General features: G+C 39.4%; 2 protein-coding genes across 9 annotated transcripts in view; one reads left to right on the plus strand and one right to left on the minus strand.

The window, feature by feature from the left end:
• Positions 1-18,813, plus strand: part of LOC125771675 (loricrin) — a 37,187-nt gene extending 18,374 nt beyond the window's left edge. For all 7 annotated transcript variants that reach the window (XM_049442584.1, XM_049442555.1, XM_049442575.1 and 4 more), the window contains 2 exons: positions 14,822-15,019; positions 15,421-18,813. In XM_049442584.1, coding sequence (XP_049298541.1) covers positions 14,822-15,019; positions 15,421-16,610 — 1,388 coding nt within the window. In that variant the 3' untranslated portion in view covers positions 16,611-18,813. The remainder of the gene's footprint in view (positions 1-14,821; positions 15,020-15,420) is intronic.
• Positions 18,814-20,998: 2,185 nt separating this feature from the next.
• Positions 20,999-22,255, minus strand: LOC125771987 (uncharacterized). Of its 2 annotated transcripts, XM_049443256.1 has the most exons (3): positions 21,948-22,255; positions 21,686-21,857; positions 20,999-21,606 (listed from the first exon to the last, which is right to left on the minus strand). In XM_049443256.1, exons 1-3 carry the CDS (start codon positions 22,075-22,077, stop codon positions 21,261-21,263), a joined length of 648 nt encoding a protein of 215 aa, XP_049299213.1. In that variant the 5' UTR covers positions 22,078-22,255; the 3' UTR covers positions 20,999-21,260. The 2 variants fall into 2 exon arrangements, with proteins under 2 accessions (XP_049299213.1, XP_049299204.1); XM_049443247.1 differs by having other exon boundaries at positions 21,686-22,252.
• Between the last annotated feature and the right edge of the window lie 220 nt (positions 22,256-22,475).

Raw genomic sequence — 22,475 nt, forward strand, 5'->3', positions numbered from 1 at the left:
AACATGTGGGCTTAACCATACTTGTGTTAATTAGATAATCTTGGACCATAATTCCAACGAAGCCTGTTAGGCCGCATAGTTTTATTATGATTTCTGACGTCTTATGCGGCAATTAACCAACTTGATCTAATTTGTTCGAACCATTGTTTGATGCAATTTTATTAATCTTCCCAATAATGATATTGGTTTCCATATTATTTCACTGCTTCATGTTTATACAGTTGTTCCTCGAATCTCAAATTTACGTACAGCGGAACGCCGATTATCCGTGCTCATCCAGACTCGGCCTCTGCCGGATAATCGAATATCACGGATAATAACCACAACCCTTTTTAATGATACATATTAGTGTTTATTGGTTAAACACTAAACTAAAAGTTAATATTCTTAGGTGCACTATGCCAAATAAATCGGTTCTATTTGGTCGAACTTAAGGCAATTGTATCATTTCCTATTGCAGCTTTTATTTCTTGCCTTCATCGGTTTTGCATTTAATACGTCAAATCGCCTTCGAAACTGTCATTTCCAAGCTATACGGATAATGAGACAGCCGGATAAAAAGTAACCGGATAATCGGAGCTCCACTGTATATGGTTAAATTTTCAATTTTCTTTACAATGTTTAATTAACATCGATTGAAGACATTGAAGAATTTCCCCATAAGCGGAAAACAAGTTTCAAATTGTTTAAGCTGTATGCATTTCTAATTAAAAACAACCCATAAGTTGTTGTTTTGAAAATGTTGTTTCAAGTATTAATGAATTTATTATGTATTAAATCATCAATCAAGCTTAAAACGAACTTTAGCTCTCCCGATTCGATAACGCGAACACTTATATATCTATATACAGTTCATGTACATTGATACGCATTCGGTTTTTTTTAAATTGCTTTATCAAATACTTGTGTTATTGTTTCGTTAAACTAACAAGAGAAAGCAAAACCCCCCTCAAAAGCCTAAGGCCAAAGAATACAGCAATCGTGGGAAGATAGTTTGTTCTGTTGCCCAGCATCATTCCCACGCTACTCTGAGAGGGAGATTTGTCATTTATTCCAAGCATAAGCACCATTAGAGCACCAAGTGGTGAAACATGCTGGGGAGACGCCCATTTCCATGACGATGGAAAAGTGCCTTACCATAATGCAGCATCTCGGCAAACGCTCGTGACGTTCGGCAAACCGTAGCCCCGACAGTTGGTGAAAAAGGAAAACTCGAATCTCACCTCGGCCATGGAAATTGTCCGAGAGTGGAGAAAGTACACATCTCCACTAAGCATGTTAGACAGAGAGAAATGCCGTTCTTAACGTCGTCCGTACGAACACGGGCAAGAGCGTAATGGAACGAACATTTCACATCGGTGGAACGAATACTAAGTGTGCGCTTTGATTTGCATCTTAGCGTGTATTTCTTAGATATTGGAAAGCTTTGAATGGGCGTGGCTTGGTTAGTATAACTTCCGGTCAACGGGTGGCCAGAGCAAAAGTTGACTAATACATTATCTTGCTTTAAATGCTTTAGTAAGAAGGTCCTGTCACACTAGTTTGCATAACTCGCTCTCATCCCACTCCCCCTGGATTTGCGGATGATGCATTTTGCATATACATAGGAATGTCTTACAGGAATCTTTACGATAAATGCAAGTGACACTAATCCGTTTCACAAACAATATTTATTGCACATTATTATAAACAAATACACTTAAAGCAACATCATTCTCCAGAAAAAAGCATAATTTCTTTTTGAACAATGGCGTGCTAGGCCCAAGCAAGTCTGAAAAAATCTTGAACAATAATTTTGTTGTAGCAATACTTTTTTATAAAGTATTCTTGGATAATGAAATCGGGAGAAATCCATAAATGCTCTGAGAAGAAAGTATTGTAATGATTGAATTGTATAAGTGTTACAAACCAATCGTCTTGTATATATTCTGTCACAAAAATACCGGGAATGGTTTCAATCGTTCAATTATAGAAATTTATTTTCGCACCTTCAAATTAAGTCCATCTTTATTCCGATTCATCGAAACATTTTTTATAGGTGTATGAAGAGATCACTTTTAGTTCTTTCAGGGCATTCTTCTTGATCACCTCAATTGACTCCAAGCGGCATCTGGAGGGTAGCAATTTCATTTAGACCCTTGTAAGACGAGGCATTGTCGTGATGTAAGATCCCTGACTTGTCCTTCCACAAAACAGGCCGTTTCTTTCTCTACTTTCTCTCTCAAACATTCTATAACTTGCAAATAGTACATTTTATTTACTGTAGAGGACCGTTTGAAAGGAACTCCGCGTGACCAATTCCAAGAAATCTAAAAATACAAGTAACATCTTCAATGACTTATCGACCCTCTGCGAATTTCCACTCGCAGAATTTAATTTTTTTGACAAAACATTGTCGCCATAACCTTTTCTGTAGCATTTTCAAAGATGCCGCATACGAAAGTTTCGTTAAAAATACAAAATTTCGGACACAAATCTTCGGAACAGCTATTGGGGAGCCTCTACCAATACAAATCTGCTGACCGTGAGGGGAAATAATTTACTTGAGCTTTGAGACAAACTTTTGTTTTAACCTTACATGAAATACACAACATTTTGCATCGCCGCCTAATGTTATAAATTCAATGTTGTTTACTTACCCGTGTAAACGATAGTTTGTACGCATTACACTTTACTTTCATAAACCACAGGAAAGCATTTACTTCGGAAGATCAAAACTGCTTCTTTGTGGCACCTTTGCTTTTACACACATTTAAAACACCACAGTCGGTTACAATGGCCACTTTAAAAATATACGAATTTATGCAATAAGCAATAGACTCATTGAGAAGTATACATCTACACAAAAGACACTCTTTTCCCCAAATAACAACCAACACTTGCATTTTTTTTCTGTGCAGAAAGGATGCGACTCGCTTCGCAGAACATGTACCAAAATTTTTTTTTTATTAATTTCAAATGGCAAAATACAAATGTACAACACAAATGCAAATAATTTGCAAGCTTAGTAAACACATTGTACACGCGGTGATTGTTTGTTCCTTACACTCACACACGTACTCTCTGGCGTTAGCGTACAGTCAACTTCGCAGTCAACACAATGATAACTTTAACGTTGATGTAAGAAAGCAAGTATGTACATTGCCTCGAACAATTCTTGATATCTCTCAACCACGATCAACACGATACCGTTAGAACCGAAGCCGTGTCGATGACTTATGAAATGTCAAAAGAGTTAATAAGGATGCGACACACACTACCTCAATACACCTTCTGGATTGACGTCCTTCTCTTTGCTTAATCGTTTGTTCAAGCTTTATAAATTTTTTCCTTACAAAAGAAATACCAGACGGATTTAAAGAGCGAAGAACATTTTGTATTTATGTACTTTTATAACCCTATACTGTTTGTGAGTTTTGTCCCCCTTACTTTTACACAGATGCATTCTTCTTTCACTAACACTTTCTAACAAGTATCACGAAAAGTATACGCTGACACTGCCGACCAAGCCGACATACAAAACATATATCTTCACTGTTTAACATCACATCAACAGATGAATTGCTGTGCTAACCATTCTTTGTATGGAATAAGATCCTCGAGTATCACTTTTTGGGCATCTAAAAATAACGCTTGCAGAATGTTCTATATGCCGAGAGCTTTTTTTCATGACACTAAAGCGTTGCCGTCCGATCGCTACTGATCACAATTTCTCCTTATCTCACGATCATGATATCTTCTGCTTCGTTATCACGACACACCAACACAACTATAAGTGGCGAAGCGGCCGCCGGATCTTATCTATTGCATCTAGCTCTATCGCACACACTTGCGGAATGGATGAAAAAGGCTCGTAAGAAAGCAATTCAACAACTCTTCGTTCCTCTCGATCAAATTTGATCTTACACTTTTACATTATGTAATTTTTAATCACATTTAATAATACTGTTGTTTTGGCAAAACGCTTTAAAAGGGCATTTGCACTGGTTCATTCAATCATGTGGCAATGAATTATTTTGAAAGGGGACCCCTTCCCCATACCACATACTCGACCTACCGTTAGATCTGCAACTGAGGATATCAGATAATTACAGATGCAGTTGCATATCAACGTCATACTGACATTGAAAGATAACGTCAAATACTTTCATAGCAATGGATGACAGTTGTGTCAACATCGTAGTGAAGATAAAACAGTCTTTCGACACCACGGTAGTACGCCTCTGATTATGGCAGATACCAAAACCATAGAAGGATACAACCTACCAACCAATTAAGAAGAAGAAGAAGTAGAAGATAAAACAAGAAATGCATGTGAGATTCGCTGTTTTAACCGTAATGTCCACGACCAAATTTACACCCTCAAGTCAACGATCGGCATGAATGTGAATTGTGAAAAATCGTGGTTGTGATTTAGAAAAAGTTGAAAAAACAATAATAAACAAGTCAGAAAAATTTCAATTATTTTCCAAAACAATGAAAACTAATGTATGTAGCTGTGTACGAAATTAAAAATTTTAATATTCAATACAGTATGAGTTATTACCGTTTTAAGACGAAAAAGTTCCATTCCCCATACAAAATGTATGGCATACCCGGGTATGCCGGTAGTGGACTTGAGGGGTATGAAACGAAAATCACGAAAGAAAAATACTTGCGATTAACATAAAAATAAATTAAACATGAATTGTAAAAGAGGATTAAATTTGCTAAAGATACAAAAAAAAATCAGCAGAATATCTTTTTTCTGGAAATTTCTGGAAAGTTATTGAAATTTGAAAATGAAAAGCATACCCGGGTATGCGGTCGTAGACATTACGATTAATGAACAATCATCGGTACTTTTGTGACAGAATGTATAAGTCTACTGTGTAATTGATTTTAGCACTACAGGGTTAAGGTAATAATTCAATTCAATGGAAGGATTCCTTCATTCTATTAATTAATTCCTAATGGCAACGCAAGAACTATACTTTGCAACAAATAAAGGAAAGCTGGAAAATTGGAAACCTATGTTGTAATAGGTTCGCTATAGATTATTCATATTATATTTTACTTTGACATTATTGTACCTAATGGTTTAATAATTCCTAATTATTACACTAGACTCTCGCGCTAGTTTAGACAGGGACCAACATATTTTTAGTGGGGGTATTTAGTCAAATACCCAATTGATGGAAAAGTTAGAAACACTTTGTAAGAAACATTATTAAACCATCAACAGCTTTGTTTGTCTTCAAGTCTTTCTCTCTCTCTCTATCTCTCTCTCTCTCTCTCTCTCTCTCTCTCTCTTTGTTAACAAATAGGCTACTATATTGTAATATAGTCATTATAGTAGTGACTTGATCTTTGTCATGGATGTGATTTTAATGAGTTCCAACCCTCATTCAATTATAGTCTTTTTTCTCGAAACTGTCGAATGCTGTTAACGGAGCTTTAAATAAAAATATTCAAATATAAATTTAGTTTATATTTGAACAGACGTGGTGTTGCAAAATTATCACTTATAGCAAAATTATCATTATATTATAAAAATAATTTCAATTTGTTGTCACAAACACTTTCCGAATACAATATTTGAAAAGCACGCTTTAACTGTTTGACCCTAATGCAAGCTTTATGTAGTTTATTGATTTGTGTGCATGAAACAGTAAGTTGTAATCTCTTAACATGTAGTTATTTTATAATGTTAGCTAAATGTGTAACATCGACAATTGAAACAACTATCAAAATAGGTTAACATCCGATAGCCAATAAAAATGTTACTTCACATCAGCCACCACACGTCAGTCTGTAACGGTTGAAGGTTTCCCCATGTCAAGCACTTGCTGTAGGCCCTTACCCTCTTCCACGAACATCTAAGGGTTGAACGGTCTCCGTTCATAATCATTAAGGCACCATTAACTCTTTCGCAAATCAAGCGATACGCAATGGGTGGATAACGGGAGCAGCAAGCAGCAATATTAATTTTACCCCATTTTCGTCTAAATTTTCACACCCCCTTTTATCCTCGATTCATCGTCGGCATTGAACGAACCGCCTATGACCGCCCTTTCGAGTAGATCAATATCGGGAAAAAACTCACCCAACCTTCAGCCGACTATGTGTTTTCTATCAATTAACGCATATCAAACGAGCTTCGCTAGGCTTTCCGGCTCAGTTGCAAATATAATCATGTTTCATGTCACATCCTTTCGTTTCGTTGCCTACGAGCATTCCAGTGCCTAGGGACGCCGCTTGCCACAACTTTTTGGTTCGTTGATAGTACATACAGGTTAAACAAATTAAGGCAAATTAGAAATTTTTATTCATAATCTGATAAGTATGAATTTTGCCGTATTGTCGCAGGTGGTTTAGTAGTTATTAGGTTAAATTATGTGTTTAATTATTATCATTAGAAATATTTTTCATTACATAAGTATAGGGCCGCATTAAATTAACAAACAACTTTATACTAACACGTACCTGCCTGTAGTGCATACTACCTCTTCAATACAAAAGGGATAGATAACTGGACGCTTGGTGCAACTCTAACATTCTCTGACATTTTCTTCATCCGGACGAGGTTCTTGCTCACCCTTGCATTGAAGTTATTCTGTGTGATTCGTAGTTCTCACTGTCTCACTGTGTGCAGACATTTTTATGCCGGTTGTGCCTTACGAAGAAAGGTTGTCGAGTGAAAAGGGAAAAAGAAAAAAAAACTTATTCATTCCTTTACGCATTGTGGGCCATTTCGCAACAACCACCACCACTAAAGCACTGTCTCGTGAACGGGCGATTTTTAACCCAATCTTTCCATATGACCCATCTTCGGTCTGTGGATGCTATATAGGAATTTTCCTTTTCATTTTTCCTGTGCAGGTAAAGCGAAAAGGCACGTAGACAATGAAAAACCGGGTTTCGTAAGAATACACCCTATTACTGTTTACTACCGTTTCGTAGTAAAGTGTGTGTATGTACAGTACTGGACAAAAAAATCATGCGCTCACACGAAAAATGCTGTTTGGATGATATCTTCATAATGTTTCAGAGAAAGCAATGGTTTTTGTTATCAAAGTTATTGGTTTTTCTATAAAGTTTCTATAAAGAAAATATTTTTTTTTAAATTGTGATATTTCTTCAAGAAATAATTACCCACATTTTGAGTATGAGTATGTTGATTTTTAAGTATGTCTCTCTCTCTCTTGTTGGCTTTTTAACGACCTCTAAGGTCACGCTGGCCATTTCTGGCTTACTACACTTATTTTACCACGTAGGTGGATAGTCAGTCCTTGCTACGGGGGGACAGTCAGGATGGGATTTGAAACCCGATCCTGTCGTGTGAACTGGCGCCATTGATCACATACACCATCGGCCCGCCCCAAAGTATGTACAAAGGTAAAAAATACGCTTCAAAAATCATGTTTTTTACCGTGCCAGAAAAAAAGGCATCACTTTGCAGTAAGCTGAAGAAAAGAACTTGTTTCAATTGGAACTGTGCAGCATGCATGGAAAAAAGAAACACATGGAATTGTCCGCAATTTTGTCTAAACAGGGACGTCCACTTAGAACTCATTAGAATTATACGAATGTCTAAGCTAAATCCGAAGTTTCACTTCACGGTAAATTTGATAAAACTAAATGTAAAATCGCCAGCTGCATAACGAAAATGGTTTTGTAAAACAAGTTTCGCATTAGCGCGTCCACTTATCAGCAAGCAAAACAAAAAGGAAGAGATTTTGGCGTACACCAAAAAGTACGCCGTAGACTTTTGGAAAATAATGTTGTGAAGCGATGAAAGCAAGTATGAGTTGTTCCCAGGGTTTGGTACAAATACGGTGACGCACTTAAGACGTGAAAGCATGCATGGGGAAGGGACATTATGGTATGAGGATCTGGTTAGCGTAGTCTGGAGCCGGATGCTTGACGTATTAACTTGCTGAGTGAAAATGCGGAAATTCCCCATCTCCTGACTTGAATCTAATATAGAAGATATGGTGTTATTTGGACATTACGAGTCGACAACACCTCGGCCTGCAACAAAACCACCTATTTTCAAGCATTGGAGAACAGCTTAGAAGAATATCGATCTGGGATAGCAACAGAAGCTATGTCCCGACGATTACAAGCGGTGCTAAAGTCAAAGGGTGATCATTCCAAATACTGAAAGTTTAAACATTTCACCTAAATATTCATCAAACCATGATTTCTGAACAAGAAACTAGGGTGGCTTCGAGGAAAGTCATATATAATTCTCATAACATTATTTGAGATATTGCTCATTAAAAAAAAAAAATATTTATATATATAAATGCGTATGACTTAATTTGTCCAGTACTGTATGGTTCCAAGTAGTAATGTTCGTTAGGATAATACGCGCGATAAAAAGTTTTAAGTACATTCGATCAAAATACGAAATAAAGCACTAGAAACAAACTGTTTTCAGAACGCAAAAGCCATAAGGAGCCATGAAAAGGATACAACTAAAAGTTGTATCATACATAAAGCATAACAAATATATCACTATAGATGTATTTTCGATCAAATGATGCACAGACCCATGTTCTCCTATTCCTATGTTCTGCCTTCCCTGAGCATAGTACCGATGTTAGCACACTCCTAGATCGTTGCCTAGACCAAGCGGCCAACAACGATCACCGGTACCATCCGGTCCGCTGGTTTGTTTTCCACGCTAGTAAATTTTCTCTTCTGTGCAAATGACTCGAATGCTTACGTGCTGGCACACATACACATCCCCCGAACGGTCCATACACGTATAAATTACGACAGAACGTACGTAAGTACTTTAAATGCAAACCGTGCTCGCATCTGCCGTCCTCGTACGGGAGTTGTGTGTGGGTGTGTGTGCGTGTGTCAGTTAAATAGGTTGTCGGGTGGTCCACGCCAAACGGTCCTTTTTTCACTTCTCCCCATTAACCGTGCACCAGCTCTTTCAACCGACCAACAATTTTGGCCTCCCTTTTTCGATTGTGGTGTGGCCTTCTAGACACGGTCCGTTTTGAGGTCGAAGAAGGAGGTGAAAAATTACATTTTCCCTCCCGTAAGTGAGCCGCAAGGAAAATAGGAACGAAACGATGGACAGACGGCCCGGGTGGGGGGTTGGCGGTTTTCCAATGCGATGGAAAATTAAAACTAAACCAAAGCCCCATCCCTAACAGGAACAGGAAGCTAGCCGGTGGTGGAATGAAAAATTCCCTTGATGAGAATTTTAGATAAAAAGGACTCGTCGGCAAAAGGGGATTGCACCCCGGTAAACACTCGCCCGTCTTCTTTTACGTACCCTTTGGTCTCGAACTATCCTTCGGACATACTCCAGGAATTCAGCGTTCTTTGTTTTCCTTGTTTTCCTTTTTTTTTGTTGTTGCGTTTGGCCAACTTCTTCTGCATTGCTGCGCGAGGCATTGTGTCTCGACGCTTGACCGGATTCCCGCATCAGCAGACCGAGTCGATTTATGGGCAGCACCGGCATAGGTTTTGCGGGTGTATCTCCTGCCATTTCTTTATATTTCCCTAATGAAAGACCTTTTTGTCGAAAAATCAAACGCACACGCTAGCGGGTGCGGCCACCCCTTTTTGCTCGAATGTGTATGAATTTTAAAGTGCTGTTCGAACGTACGTATACATATGTATACTGCTTACAAGCAGTCCATCACCGTGCTGAGAGGTGAGAATGACGCTTCAGATTTAGAGTTTAAATGAAATAAATTAATATTTCATCCGTGTACAGTTGGCAAAGCGTAATTTAAATTTCGGACGTAAATTTCTACTTCGAGCTGCGTTGTGCAAATCTTCACAGTGAAACATATTTCATACCATGCTTCATTTGTCTATCCCTTTTTAAAGTACGCAAAGTATTGTTCTATGCTGTATCTTTAGCACGTGTGTTGCAGAGGATACATATGCATATAGCTCATATTGGGCAAAGGTTGATTTAATTTGAACGTTACGCGCGTCTTTTATTTCTAACGAAACTAAACGAGTTTATCAAACAAATATCGTCCTTACCTTGGGGTTTTTTTCAAACATTAAAATATTAAAGAAATTTTCCAAATATGTTGTGATTTTCCTCACTAATAGCTAAATTCTGTTAGCTTTATGTTATGCAAAAGTTCATAGTATATGTGGATATTTCAATAAAGATATTTTAACAACCTTCTATATCTTTTATTATACTAAGTATTCATTACCATAGTTTTGGAATAATCAAGTATTTACCATACTATCCCTTTACATTGTGTAGAATTTAAATATTCAACAAGCAGGCGATTTGTAATCCTTTTTGCAGTAGTTAATATTTTATGAGTTCCTTTCTCTAGTGCTAAATAGCCGTGCTCGTGACGTTGTTTGGCTGTGTTGCCGTTGGGTTTTGTGGGTCTTATTCTTCTTGGTGATGTCTGGATGTTGTTCGGTGGCCAGAATAAGACATTTGTTCGGCTTTTTGGTCTTTTTTCATATAATATAAAATAAACTAGCTGTTGGCCCTAAACAAACTTCAGACTTTGGATCAATTTCCATATATAAATGTAGCGAGTTTAAATAAAATAGCTTATTATAGTCATTCGTAGTTCAGGATTTTAATCGCTCTCAAGTAAAATAAGGAAAGCATTGAATAAGCTCTTTTTTACCTAAAAATGTCATGTGTTGGAATTCCTAAATGTAGGATAGAGAAAGAAATAACCGGCCTAAGGATGAGAGTGTAGAGGTGTCACACGGTCGCGTGCTATAATTAATTATAGCACGAGTAGAAAATTTACCGTGAAGTCGATAGAGAAGTGAAAACAAAACATTGAACTATCCCTATCATTATTTCTACATACATAAAATGAATTTAAGCTTCAAATAAAACACTCGAACCGACTAAGAACTGACTGATATCGTCTCTTTTCATGACTTAAACGATCTTTAATATCATGGTCGGCTTACTAGACTTATTTTTAACGTGTAGTCGAATAGTCAAGTTCTTCACTACATAGGGCACGGTTTTAGTTGGGATGTGATACCTAGTCCTGTCGTGTAGAACCGTCCCCGTTTATCATATACACTACCGAGCCTCCCTGGTGGTGGGTCTTAATATTGCTTCTTTATTACCGTAACAGCCCGTAACTGTTCATGCAATAAACCAATATCGTGAACAAAACGACTTCTTTACAAAAATAGGTCGCCAAATCCCATTCCATTACGCAACAGCTTATCGCTAAGCACATATATTATACGTAGCAATGTATAGGTCAACTTTTGTCTGTCTCTTTGTAACTGTCGCTTCAAGTATCCATGATGAGCTACGCTACCAGTGGACTCCTTCTCCGCTAGCGTATAGGTGGAAATTATATGGCCCCTCGATTCGTTCAGTCACTGTATAAATTCAATTGTCAATTTATCAACACGTTTATATAATAACATTAACTCCATTAATTCCAACGTACATCGGTTCCATCTACACTCACGATTGGTCAAAGTCTTTTATTTTGTTTTATTGTTTTCCAATTATTTCGCGGTTAATTCTACGAATAGGTGATTCGGCTTTTTTAAGAATTGAACCCACAACATACATTCTATCCAGAGGCAGATTTACACTTTTGGGGGCCCTAAGCAGACGTAAGCGCTAAAGCCAAAGGGGCCTCTGCGAATTGCTTGGACTGAGAAAATATTTCTGATTTTATACACTTGCGAGCACGAGCACCCGCTTAGTCCGCGTACCGTTTAACCCGCTACTGATTTTATCAACGTTTGACCTACCGAACAGATTGTGAGAAGCTGTTACACAACACACTATACTGCTCTTTACAATTACAAATCTTTCTCTTTAACACGAACTACAGCTATAGATATAAAGCAAACAATATAGATGACACTTTCCACAATAATCATTTGTGTGTCATTTCCACAACGACTAACAGTCATACTCTCTCTCTTCTTGGCTTTAACGACCTTACAGGTCACGCCGGCCATTTCTGGCTTACTAGACTTATTTTTACCACGTAGCCGGATAGTCAGTCCTTGCTACGGGGGGACGGTCCGGATGGGATATGAACCCGGTCCGGCCGTGTGGACTGGCGTCGTTTATCACATGCACCACTGGGCCGCCCCTATACAGTCATACAGTCACTACATTATCTCATTACACAGTAAAATCGATAATGCACGAATAATTAACGCATCCGATCGATGTTCAAATCTAGGAAGAATGTTATAAAATAGTTAATTTGCAAGCCACAAATAGCTAACCGAGGGAAAATTATTTTCTTTATCATTTAGCTTTCTTTAAACGCTAAAATCTCTCTCAAAAAATTATTCCTAAAATCCCACCTTATACGCAATGTTCCACCGTCCATTGTTGAGTATTCAGCTCTTTATAATACAGAAGCGTAAAATATCGAATATAGTCAAACATTGTTTGGTCAGCTGCCATAAAATACCGCAACCCGGGCGGACAGTCATTAATGTCCACCATATGCATCCAGATATGTGCACGCGAGAGCATTTTATTTTAGATGATGTGCACGATTATATATAGACACCGTTGGAAAAACCGCTCGTAGACCACTGTGCAAAAAGATGCAAATCGATTTTGCTGAACAACCACCTAAAATGAAAAGCGCATTGGTTTTGCTCCACATTGTTCCACCATATTTCACCAAACCCCACGTTCGAACTTTGATTGCACCTAGCCGATGCACTGGTATGTTTTTTTTTTGTTTGCCACGCTGCATCGTCAACCGCGCATAAATAAGTTCATACTGATGCTCAGCCACACCGATGCTTTCGCACACGAATGCACGTACAATCCACACGTACAACGTATGGTTGCATCGAATGCAAAATGCATATAATAAAACGCCCGAACCAACAGTTTCCATAACTGCAATGGTGGCAACTGCATCGGCAGGATGCGGTTTCGGTTTTGTAATAAACCAATATTCTCTGACCTATACCCTTTTCCCTCTCCTTAGCCCACGTCCCTCCTTATTCCATCCTATCCCACACACCCGACCGATGCGTTTCGTCTTACCGTTGCCCTTCCCTGCGTCTGGCGGTACGATTTCTCACTGACTAGCCGGGCTTAGTTGCAAACTACATTGGTTTTTTGTTTTTAGCGCGATGTAAATCCCAGTATGTCTGGTCAAACACAAGTCAATCGATTTTATTGCAAAATCCAACACAGTGGTGATCGCGCATGGTGCAAAAAAAACAGACAACGGGTGAGGTAATTAATTCAATAAAAAAAAGTCTATACAGCGAAAACACTGCCTAGCGCGTTTTGGTTCTGCGGTTAACTACAGGTACAAAAGTTGGATTGCTCAATTAAAATAGCTCATTTTATTATTATTATTATTATTACTTCTTTTTTGAAACAACATAGTTGTTACTGAGGGTTTAACAATTCTTATAATCTAGTTCTGTTGGGAAAAGCAAGGAAAAGTAAGTGATGGGAAAGGTTGGGGGATTTCACGACTTAAGAACGAATTCCAGACGCGCGATACAAAGGTGGAGTAAGAGGTGTTGAAGTCGAACATATGGCAAGCACGAGTTAAAAGATCACAAACGGGTCGCTATAATCAATGGACGCCCATCGCCTTGGTGTAACCAGCAAAAGAGCGAGGACGGAGGATATGGGAGCGGGATGTGAAAGGGGAACTTGGAAAGGAAATCTGTAGCGTTCAGTTTGTTGAACAGGAGTCCACAAACAAAGGACGATTGCCGGGCTATTGCTCGGCTTCTTTGCAAAGTTTCTATACCCAGAAGTTGACAAGTAACGGCAAAGTGTGGGAGTCGAGTCAGAGAGTGGCTAAGATTGGAAAGAAGAGACCCAGGTTACTGAGGCGTATTCCAAAATTGGTCGGACCAATGCACAGTATAGTGATTGCATTACTACCGGATCAGTTAAACCAAGAGAGATATATTTAACTACTCCCAAAACTTTGCGACGGACGCGTCAATATTGCGCTTGAATGTAAGCCTAGAGTCCATCAAAACCCCTAGGTCCTTGATCCGATTTAAATAATACACCTTGCAGAACGCAGGTGCTTATGATTGTGGAGCATGGACGGGAAAACTTTTAGAAGTACAAAAAACAGATAATTTAGTAGACACAAATGTCAAGAAATGATTAAGGATGGATTAAGGAACAAGGAGCAATCAATTGGAGCGGATATAGGAAGAAAGATTAAAGATTCAAAGAACCTTTCAGATAGAACATAATTTACGATCAATACAAATAGAGCCGTCTAAGGACCCTCGGATACCCAGGTAAATGGCGAAGAACTAAGTGTTAAAAACGAAACCAACCAAGAGACAAAATTATGGATAAAACCAAATTCTGCTAGCTTGGCTAGGGAGGAGAGAGCTGAGAAGACGGCCCCAAGTGACATCAAAGTCGGTATAAACACAATCCTCAACTTCCGACGAGAGGCAGGTTATAAAACACATAATATTTGTGACAATGGATTGATTAGGTACAAGGCCGTGTTGTTGGGGATTGCTAAATGGGCGAAAGTATGTAAGGATGGAAACGTGTACAATAGATTCAAATATTTTTCCAAAAGTATACAACATGGAAATGCCTCCTGTGGACCCTTCAAATGACTTCTGTGGAGCAGTTTTTATAAGGATCGGAATGCTCTAGAATATCTTCAAATGAAATTCTCCCAGAATATGTTTTTATTCCAACTAACAGAGATCAAGCCCATTCTTGAAATGAACTTTGATTGTAAGCTTCAACTTCAAGGATTTTTTTGTATCATTACAACTCATGTATCGAGATCTTTATGTTATAAAATGTTCACTTTAACCAGTGTTAACCAAACACTTATTTTACTCGCAGATATGACCCAATTTGGACTCAGCTCCACTAACTCCCACTGGAGCTACAGCTCAACAGGTCCATACTCGCCGTATCTAACGTCTTGCACGACACCAACTGCATCACAGTTTAACAATCCTGCACTCGGTTTCACGTGCAGCTCGGGTGAACAAAACGGTGGGCAGGAGTTCTCGGCTTCAGCGCGGGACTGCGTTACAAGTAAGTACCGACTTGATTCTTTGCTATAACTAGCATATTAGCTCCAGGTGAGAAAAAAACTTGAAGTAAATTCACTAATTCGACTTCAGCTTCGACAAAAATAAACTAGAATAGACTATAAAAACCAGCCGTAATTAATCCCAGAGTTGAGTTAAATGTTTAAGTTCTGGGTTCGAATCTTTAGTCAAGTGAATTCATAGTCGTATCAGAAGATGAATCTTTCCCTTCAACCATCTATGGGGAGTTGAACAAGTTTGAAGTCATTCCGTAGACGACTCGCGGGAATTTCCCGTAGTTGAATTTATTGGACTCTGGAAAAATGTGGATTTTACCCATAACTAATCTGTGAAGTCGGTAGGAGGAATTTATGTATACTCTTCTTGTTTGAATCCTTTTCGTAGTGCTTCCGGACTCGACGGCGGCCGATCTCGACCAGCACCTGAGTAGTCTGGTCGGTGCGACACAGCAAGCCACCAGCCACATGGTACAAACCAATATCATTTCCGGTGGTGGAGGAGTTACTAGCAATTCGGGCAACGGTGGTGGCAACGGTGCTGGCAGTAACGGCAACGGCTTAACGCCACAAATCCCAACACACATTTCTAATGGTCTGATCGTGCCACGATATGCACAGACGGCTGGTACGAACAATCACGCCGATGCGTATGGACTCACCAGCAGTCAAAGTGAACCGCGCAGCTTAAGTGACTCCTCCCAGGCCGAGTCACCGGTGCAGGACGATCTGCTGTCCTCGAACACGCCCAACCTCGGTAGCAGCGGTCCCAGCTCCACCACGGGTGGCGGAAGCGGTGGCGTTGGTGGCGGTGGTGGGGGTGGTGGTGGTGGAGGAGGAGGTGGTGGTGGTAGCGGTACTGGTGGAAGCGGGCATCATCAGAACTTCTCGAGCATCGTGATGAACCAAAGCAATGGTGGTTCGAATGCGTCGACGACGTCCAACTATGTCGGCTCCAACGGCACGGGCAGTTGCAACGGTTCGCCACTTTATCCAGTCCTTCCCGCCAGCCTGCTCTACTCGCAGCTTTACACCGCAGCAAACCAGTCGGTGGGTGGATTTGGACATTCGGTCAACCATCATCATCACCACATCCAGTCGCCGCACGGTGCGGCAGCGGCAGCAGCCGCGGTCGCCGTCGCAACAGGAGGAAGTCCAGTGCAGAATAGTGCATCGGCAGCGGCTGCTACGGCTGCTGCAGCAGCAATGCATGCCGGTGAGCTGCAGAGCGTGATGGACCATCTAACGGCCGGTACGAACCAGGCAGCAGCAGTGGCGGCAGCGGCCGTATCCCACCGGCATCACCACCATCACCATCATCACCATCAAGCGGGTGCAAACCTAATCGGTGGCCACGGTCACGGCAGTCAGGGTGGTGGTGGAGGCGGCAACACACATCCCGATCTGTCGCTCATCGGCAACTGCGGAGCGATGGCGCGCGGAGCACTCGACGAGACGGGCCATCGTGTTTTGGGCGGTGGCGGTGTGGGCGGGGGACGACTTGGCGGTCCACCGGGTGGTTCCGGACAGGTAGGCCAAGCAGCCGACAATGGTAATTCCGTTTGGCGGCCGTACTGAAACCGAACTATCTCAGCGGTGTCCGTTACGGTCACCTCCATGGCCGCCAGCACATTACCACCACAACTTTCCTTCACCCCGTTCTCCTCCATGTCTTCATCCTCGTGCTCCTCCGCTTCCCCAGTTACTTACGGTTGATAGATCAACAGCAATGCGTAATCCACCAGACGGGAAGAAACGTTACAGCTGTGCTAATGGAGGCAAACTTATCGTTAGCGGGCACGAATCATGCTGGGAGTATTGGAAAACACGGTATCTGCACAATGGGAATCGTAACAATGAGCTAAGAACCAAACTGTTAAAATTTATATTTATCACGCTTCTTGTATATACACACCACATACACCACTACCCCGATTAATTCTGCACCTGTTGCAACGGAAATAAAAAAAAACAAACAAACTCCCCCCTCGTCTGCATACTGCTCATAGCGGTGGTATAAGCAAGAATGTCTGTAATTATAAGAAAAGCATGATCTTCTTCGCGAACCGATTACATTGCCCATTGCGGCAATGCTTCAGGTTACGAGCGTAAAAACGGGGAGGTAAGGGGTTAGTAAATTGCAGTTATAATTATTATATGTCCAATGGTGGTAAACGTAGTAAAGTACATTAGCATGATTCATACTTGTGGCTAATATGTAAAATATGCGGAACAGAACAGAAAAAAAGGCACAGGCTGATTATTAGGAGTACAGACCAAACTTGATGTCCGTACTATCACATGCTGCTAGCAGAAGTAAAGCATAAGCTAAAAACAAAACAAAAAAATGGAAAACAATTATTGCAAAGCCACTTCCTTCAAAGTAAAATTGTAGAATCGTCGAACCAGGCCAAGTTACCGCTTCTCGCAAAGGTTCCGATCACAACACATCAACCTTACCCAAACCAATTGTGTAGATTGGCAGGCAAAGTAATATTAGAAGCGAATGTGTTTGCTCGTAAGCAGTGATTGTATCTAAATGCTGCCCTGCTCAAGATAAAGGCTAATGCAAAACAACAAATATACAGAACACATATTAGAACTCGCCTATTGAATCGGTGCTTTCATTTGCACAGTAGACAGTCGATTTCTGATATTAAAATAATGTTTCCACTATTGATGGTTTATCAATAAAAGTTAAATAAAAAAAAATTAATAACAAAAAAAAAGAGAAAGTCAACCAGCCGTACAATCATCTGGACTGAGAAACCTTCCTTACTGTCACGCTTTACACGCAGGTTCGTCTCCTTTTCGTGCAAATCTTTTGCTCCCTTCCTTCTAAATTCGTTGTCGCGTATTATCCAGTGGGTGGAGCGGAACCAAGACACGAACCTAGCGAATGTTTTTAGGTGAGAGTTTATTCATGTGTTTTTTTTATCGCTATTGCAAAGCATACCGACTACCGCTGTGAAGATACTGACCGGACAGATTTATTATTCATATGTGTGTTTTTTTTTTGTTTTTACTTTTTAGCTTACAAAAATACTGCTGTATCGAAATGAGTTTAAAATTTTAGTATATTTTTATATCCATTATAGCAGCTTTTGTTCATTACTCATTCTTTATCGATGTTGATTTGCTAATTAATATCCTAATTTTTTTACTTATGTTTGGAAGGTATGCAATACGAATTGTACCGTATTATTTTGCAAACAAATTTCGAAAATCGGGGCGTATGTGATAAACGGTGCCAGTCCACACGACAGGACCGGGTTTCAAATCCATTCCGGACCGTCCCCACGTAGCAAGGACTGACTATCCTGCTACGTGGTAAAAAAACAAGTCTTGACCGTTCCAGACCGTTCTAACCGAGAAAAAAAATCGACTCGCCTGGCACTGGTGAACTGATTATGTTATACGAATGATATCGGACGTCACAAATTGTTAAAAAAATTTGAATATCATCATTCGAATATCAAATCGAATATCGTGGGATTTTTCTGGACCAATCATCTGGAGAAATCGAAGCTAACGCAGCTACTTTTATATTTAGCTATGTTGTATTCATTGTTTACTTCAGTTTAATCTCATGTTGTGCTTTTAATCGCATTCCACTACAACGTACAAGACGGTCACTGACTACAAGATTTCAATGGAAGCTGAACTTGTTGGAGGAAAACAAAAAATCTCGTTTATCGAGTTAATAATTGCAACATCATTTTATGAAAAACGTATTACAAACAGTATTAAAGTAAATAATTCTGTATGCATTATGTGTTGTAACGGTAACGGTTTGGTTTGAGCCAAGTTGCATTGTTCGCTAGTCGAAAAAGCTTAAAGCTTATGAAACGAGCATGGTAAAACGACATCTATTATGAACGAAACATACGCGAGCACGAATGCGTATGCTGTCAGTTGTTTAAGAAAGCTCTTCTGTACATATAAACTAACAGCATTGAAAAACATAACTTTGTGAACATACCAAAACCCAATTACCATGTTGCGCTTATTACAATAAATTACGAAAAGTTTGCACAAAAAGCTAAGCTTATTATTAGACTGAATGATTTTTTTTTCATGTGAAGAAATTATATTTCCAAACAATAATCATAATCATCGTGCTAGAGAACATGCTCGTTAAAGTAAATTGAACCAGTAATTTCAAATTACTATTTAATTACTTTTAATGATTTACGATGTTAAGTGCTTATTGCGAATATTACTATCCGAAATAATGCGATAGCATTCATTTCGCCGGAAACCCGAGTATTTGTGGCTAATATCTGGGACGAAATAAAAAATTGAACTGATTGAACAAAATCTCCATGCGTAACACCATTCCAACCTTTCTCTATCAAAATCGTGAATTCAAAAGGTTGTGTTATACGCGGTTAAGCAACGTCGTCTTGCTTATCCCGGGCCCTTCTGGCGTGCTCTTCTATGCCATCATTCGATTTAAGTTTGGGCCTGTCACGCCTTCTCTGTCCATGTGGACCGATCTGGGTCGTCCGGTGTAATTTTAATGACATGACCAGCCCACCGGAATTTGCTGTGCTATAGTGAGTTCATCGTACAACTCATAGAGCTCATCACTCAACTCATAGAGTCATTATAGCGACTCATCCATTGTCCTTCCAATTGTTTCGGTTTCGCCAATTGTTAGACAAAGTATATACATATTTCCAGTTACAAAATGAATTTTTAATAGCTACTTAAAAAGCTAATATTACTACGCCTTCATTGGACTGTTTCTTAGGCCACAAGGACTAGAAAGCAAAAATTTTATTGTTTCTTAATGCCATTTATTCTGGTGTGAACGGTATTATCAATGTATGTATATTTAAGCATGTCCTTGTTGTACATGTATTACCATGCGTTGTACTGTTGTGTTCCTATGGGTAATTGTTGCATACATCTTCACAAAAATTACATAAAAGTTTCTGCTTTATGAAATGTTGTGTGCAAATCCGAATCAAACAGCACAGTTTCATGCAATGGTAGAAATGAGAAAACCCAGGAGACCAATTTCAAAATAGAAGCTACGAAAGAACCAAACACTTGTCGTGATATCTTTGACATTATTATTTTTTTACATTACTTAACACATGAGCCGATGTATCGCCGCTATATCCTAATGAGGTTTTGCATCAGATATGTAAAGGAATATTCGCTCTCAATAACTTCAGTAATGATGATTAACTCATTCAATAGCTGAGAAGGATTTTGGATATTCCATGACAAGCCCTGCGTTGCAGACGAAATGATCAAAATATTTGCTCAATGACAAAGTTACCAGCAGAAACCAGCAAAATCAGTTACTTATATACCATTCCAATGTATTCCAATCTGGCCAAGCTTCGGCAGTAAATTGAAATTTTATATCTGTTCTTTGAAATTATACGGTATGTTCTCGTTAATAACATTTCCTAAACTCTAATTTGGCGGCCGGTGTTGTAAGTGATAAACGGCGCCGGTCCACACAGCAGGACCGGAGATCAAATCCCATCCGGACCATCCGCCCTTAGCAAGGGCTGACTATCCAGCTACGTGGTAAAATAAGTTTCATAAGCCAGAAATGGCCAGCATGGCCTCAGAGGTCGTTGCGCCAAGAAGAAACTCTTTTGTCAAGAGTAAAAATTTGATTCTTTTATAAATACCTTGAAAACAAATTATGCATAAACAAGCCGGCAAGCAAATCAAAATATTGAAATGTTGAGTTAAATTTATTCTTTCATACTTACTTATTATCGAGCTATACGACCTAGCCGTCCGAATGGGAAAAAACTTAATTATTGGAATGATGTTGCAGCTCTCGTTTTCCTATTTCTACTGGAAAGTTTGAAACCATTCAAAATTGGCCAAGTCCTCTAGAGTGTATTTTATATTAATCATATTTTTCGTTCAACACTACAAAATTTACATGTTGATTGTTTAGAAATAGAAAATACAAGCAATATCAATCTGTGTTCTGCATTATTGCAAGAACGCATATTTTTATTATGTTAATTATTATCCTCGGTGAAACAATGTAAATCTTCTACCAGTCAAAGTAACTGTCTTATAACTGGTTCTTTGAACAGAATTTTCATCTTCATCTATTCAAATATTGTATAATGTGAGACCTGCGTTATTCAAATCACTAAGAACAAGAACCGCAGTGAACCGGATACTCTGTGCAGGTATGATTGGTGAATGAATATTCAATGCGATTTAGAATTTTGAGAATTACTAAAAATGATCGGCTTTACATAGATTCGGACAAGCTGAGCCGGGCCCAATACGATTCAACCACTCATCGGAACCATCACAGCAATCACAAACACCATCATTCACCCATCCACTCGACACGAAGATATCCTTTCCACGGCCAGTTTTGTGTCGCTTCTGGAATCGGCAGTAGAAACGTCCCCGCGGACACGCACTTGTACTCGGCTCATCGCTACCATCTTCTGGACAGTCGCAATAGTCGTCGTTCACCCATTCCCAAGGTATTTCTTTGCGAGAGCTCAAACACCGAAACTTTATCATTCCTGGTTTTTCACTGTAGTTGTCAAGGTCGACCAGTCGAATGCCGCTGTAGGAAAAAAGGAAATGTTAGGATGATTACGGGAACCAAGTTTGTTATTACCAGTGAACAGATATGGTCGACTCACCGTAAAATTTTTCGCTCATAATTGCCTATTTTCTCGATGTATGCGAACTGTGTATTATTCCAAATGTTAGATTTGTTATTGCTCGTCTCACTTCTAATGGCGCTTCCCTGATTATGATTTGGTTTCTGATGTGCATGCTCGGAGCGTTCCGCATCATTTCGTCCCGCCAGTTCTAGCAAAGTAATGGGATTATCATTACTATTTGCCTTAAGCGGGCGAGTTTTCTGTCCCGCCGGCATCGATTCCAGCGGTAGCAACTGACTGATGTATACAAGCTGATATACAAAAAACAGGATGCCCATCGCAATTACGCCAATCAACGTAAGTTTCAGCTTTTGCTTGTAGAAAGGTTTATAGTAGATGTTATCTCGTTTAACCCATGTTTTACGCATTTTTTCTCCTACCCTGGTGATTTGTACATTTGACTGGGAAAATTTAGAATTTAGTTGAAAGTGCACTCTAACTCCGTTTTAGAATTTTTGATGATTTGTCTGATTTCTATGTACCAAAATGTAAATAAACTTGCAGTTCTTTTTGACAGCCGTTGTTGAGAATTGTCAAATGATGAAGGTCCACGAACACGATTGAATAAGCTTATGTCAACATAAACTATAACGTTAAAACTATTTTACATTACACCTCAATTAAAACCAAGTTAGTTTAAAAACAGGCAAAAATTGTAAAAACAGTTTCCAACATCCAACTAAAACTCTGGTAATGTTTCCAAGGGTTTGCATCATGCTTTTCAACTGTCAAATTGGTTAATTTTATTTCGTACCCAAGTAACAAA

Source organism: Anopheles funestus, chromosome X (assembly GCF_943734845.2).
Source record: "Anopheles funestus chromosome X, idAnoFuneDA-416_04, whole genome shotgun sequence".
NCBI classification, from domain to species: domain Eukaryota; kingdom Metazoa; phylum Arthropoda; class Insecta; order Diptera; family Culicidae; genus Anopheles; species Anopheles funestus.

Bases quoted from the DNA above. Each gene is read 5' to 3' on its own strand.
- LOC125771987 (XM_049443247.1), bottom strand. From the start codon at position 22,077: ATGCGTAAAACATGGGTTAAACGAGATAACATCTACTATAAACCTTTC. The intron at 21,607-21,685 runs GTGAGTCGACCA...TTTTTCCTACAG, and splicing joins TATGAGCGAAAAATTTTACG to CGGCATTCGACTGGTCGACC.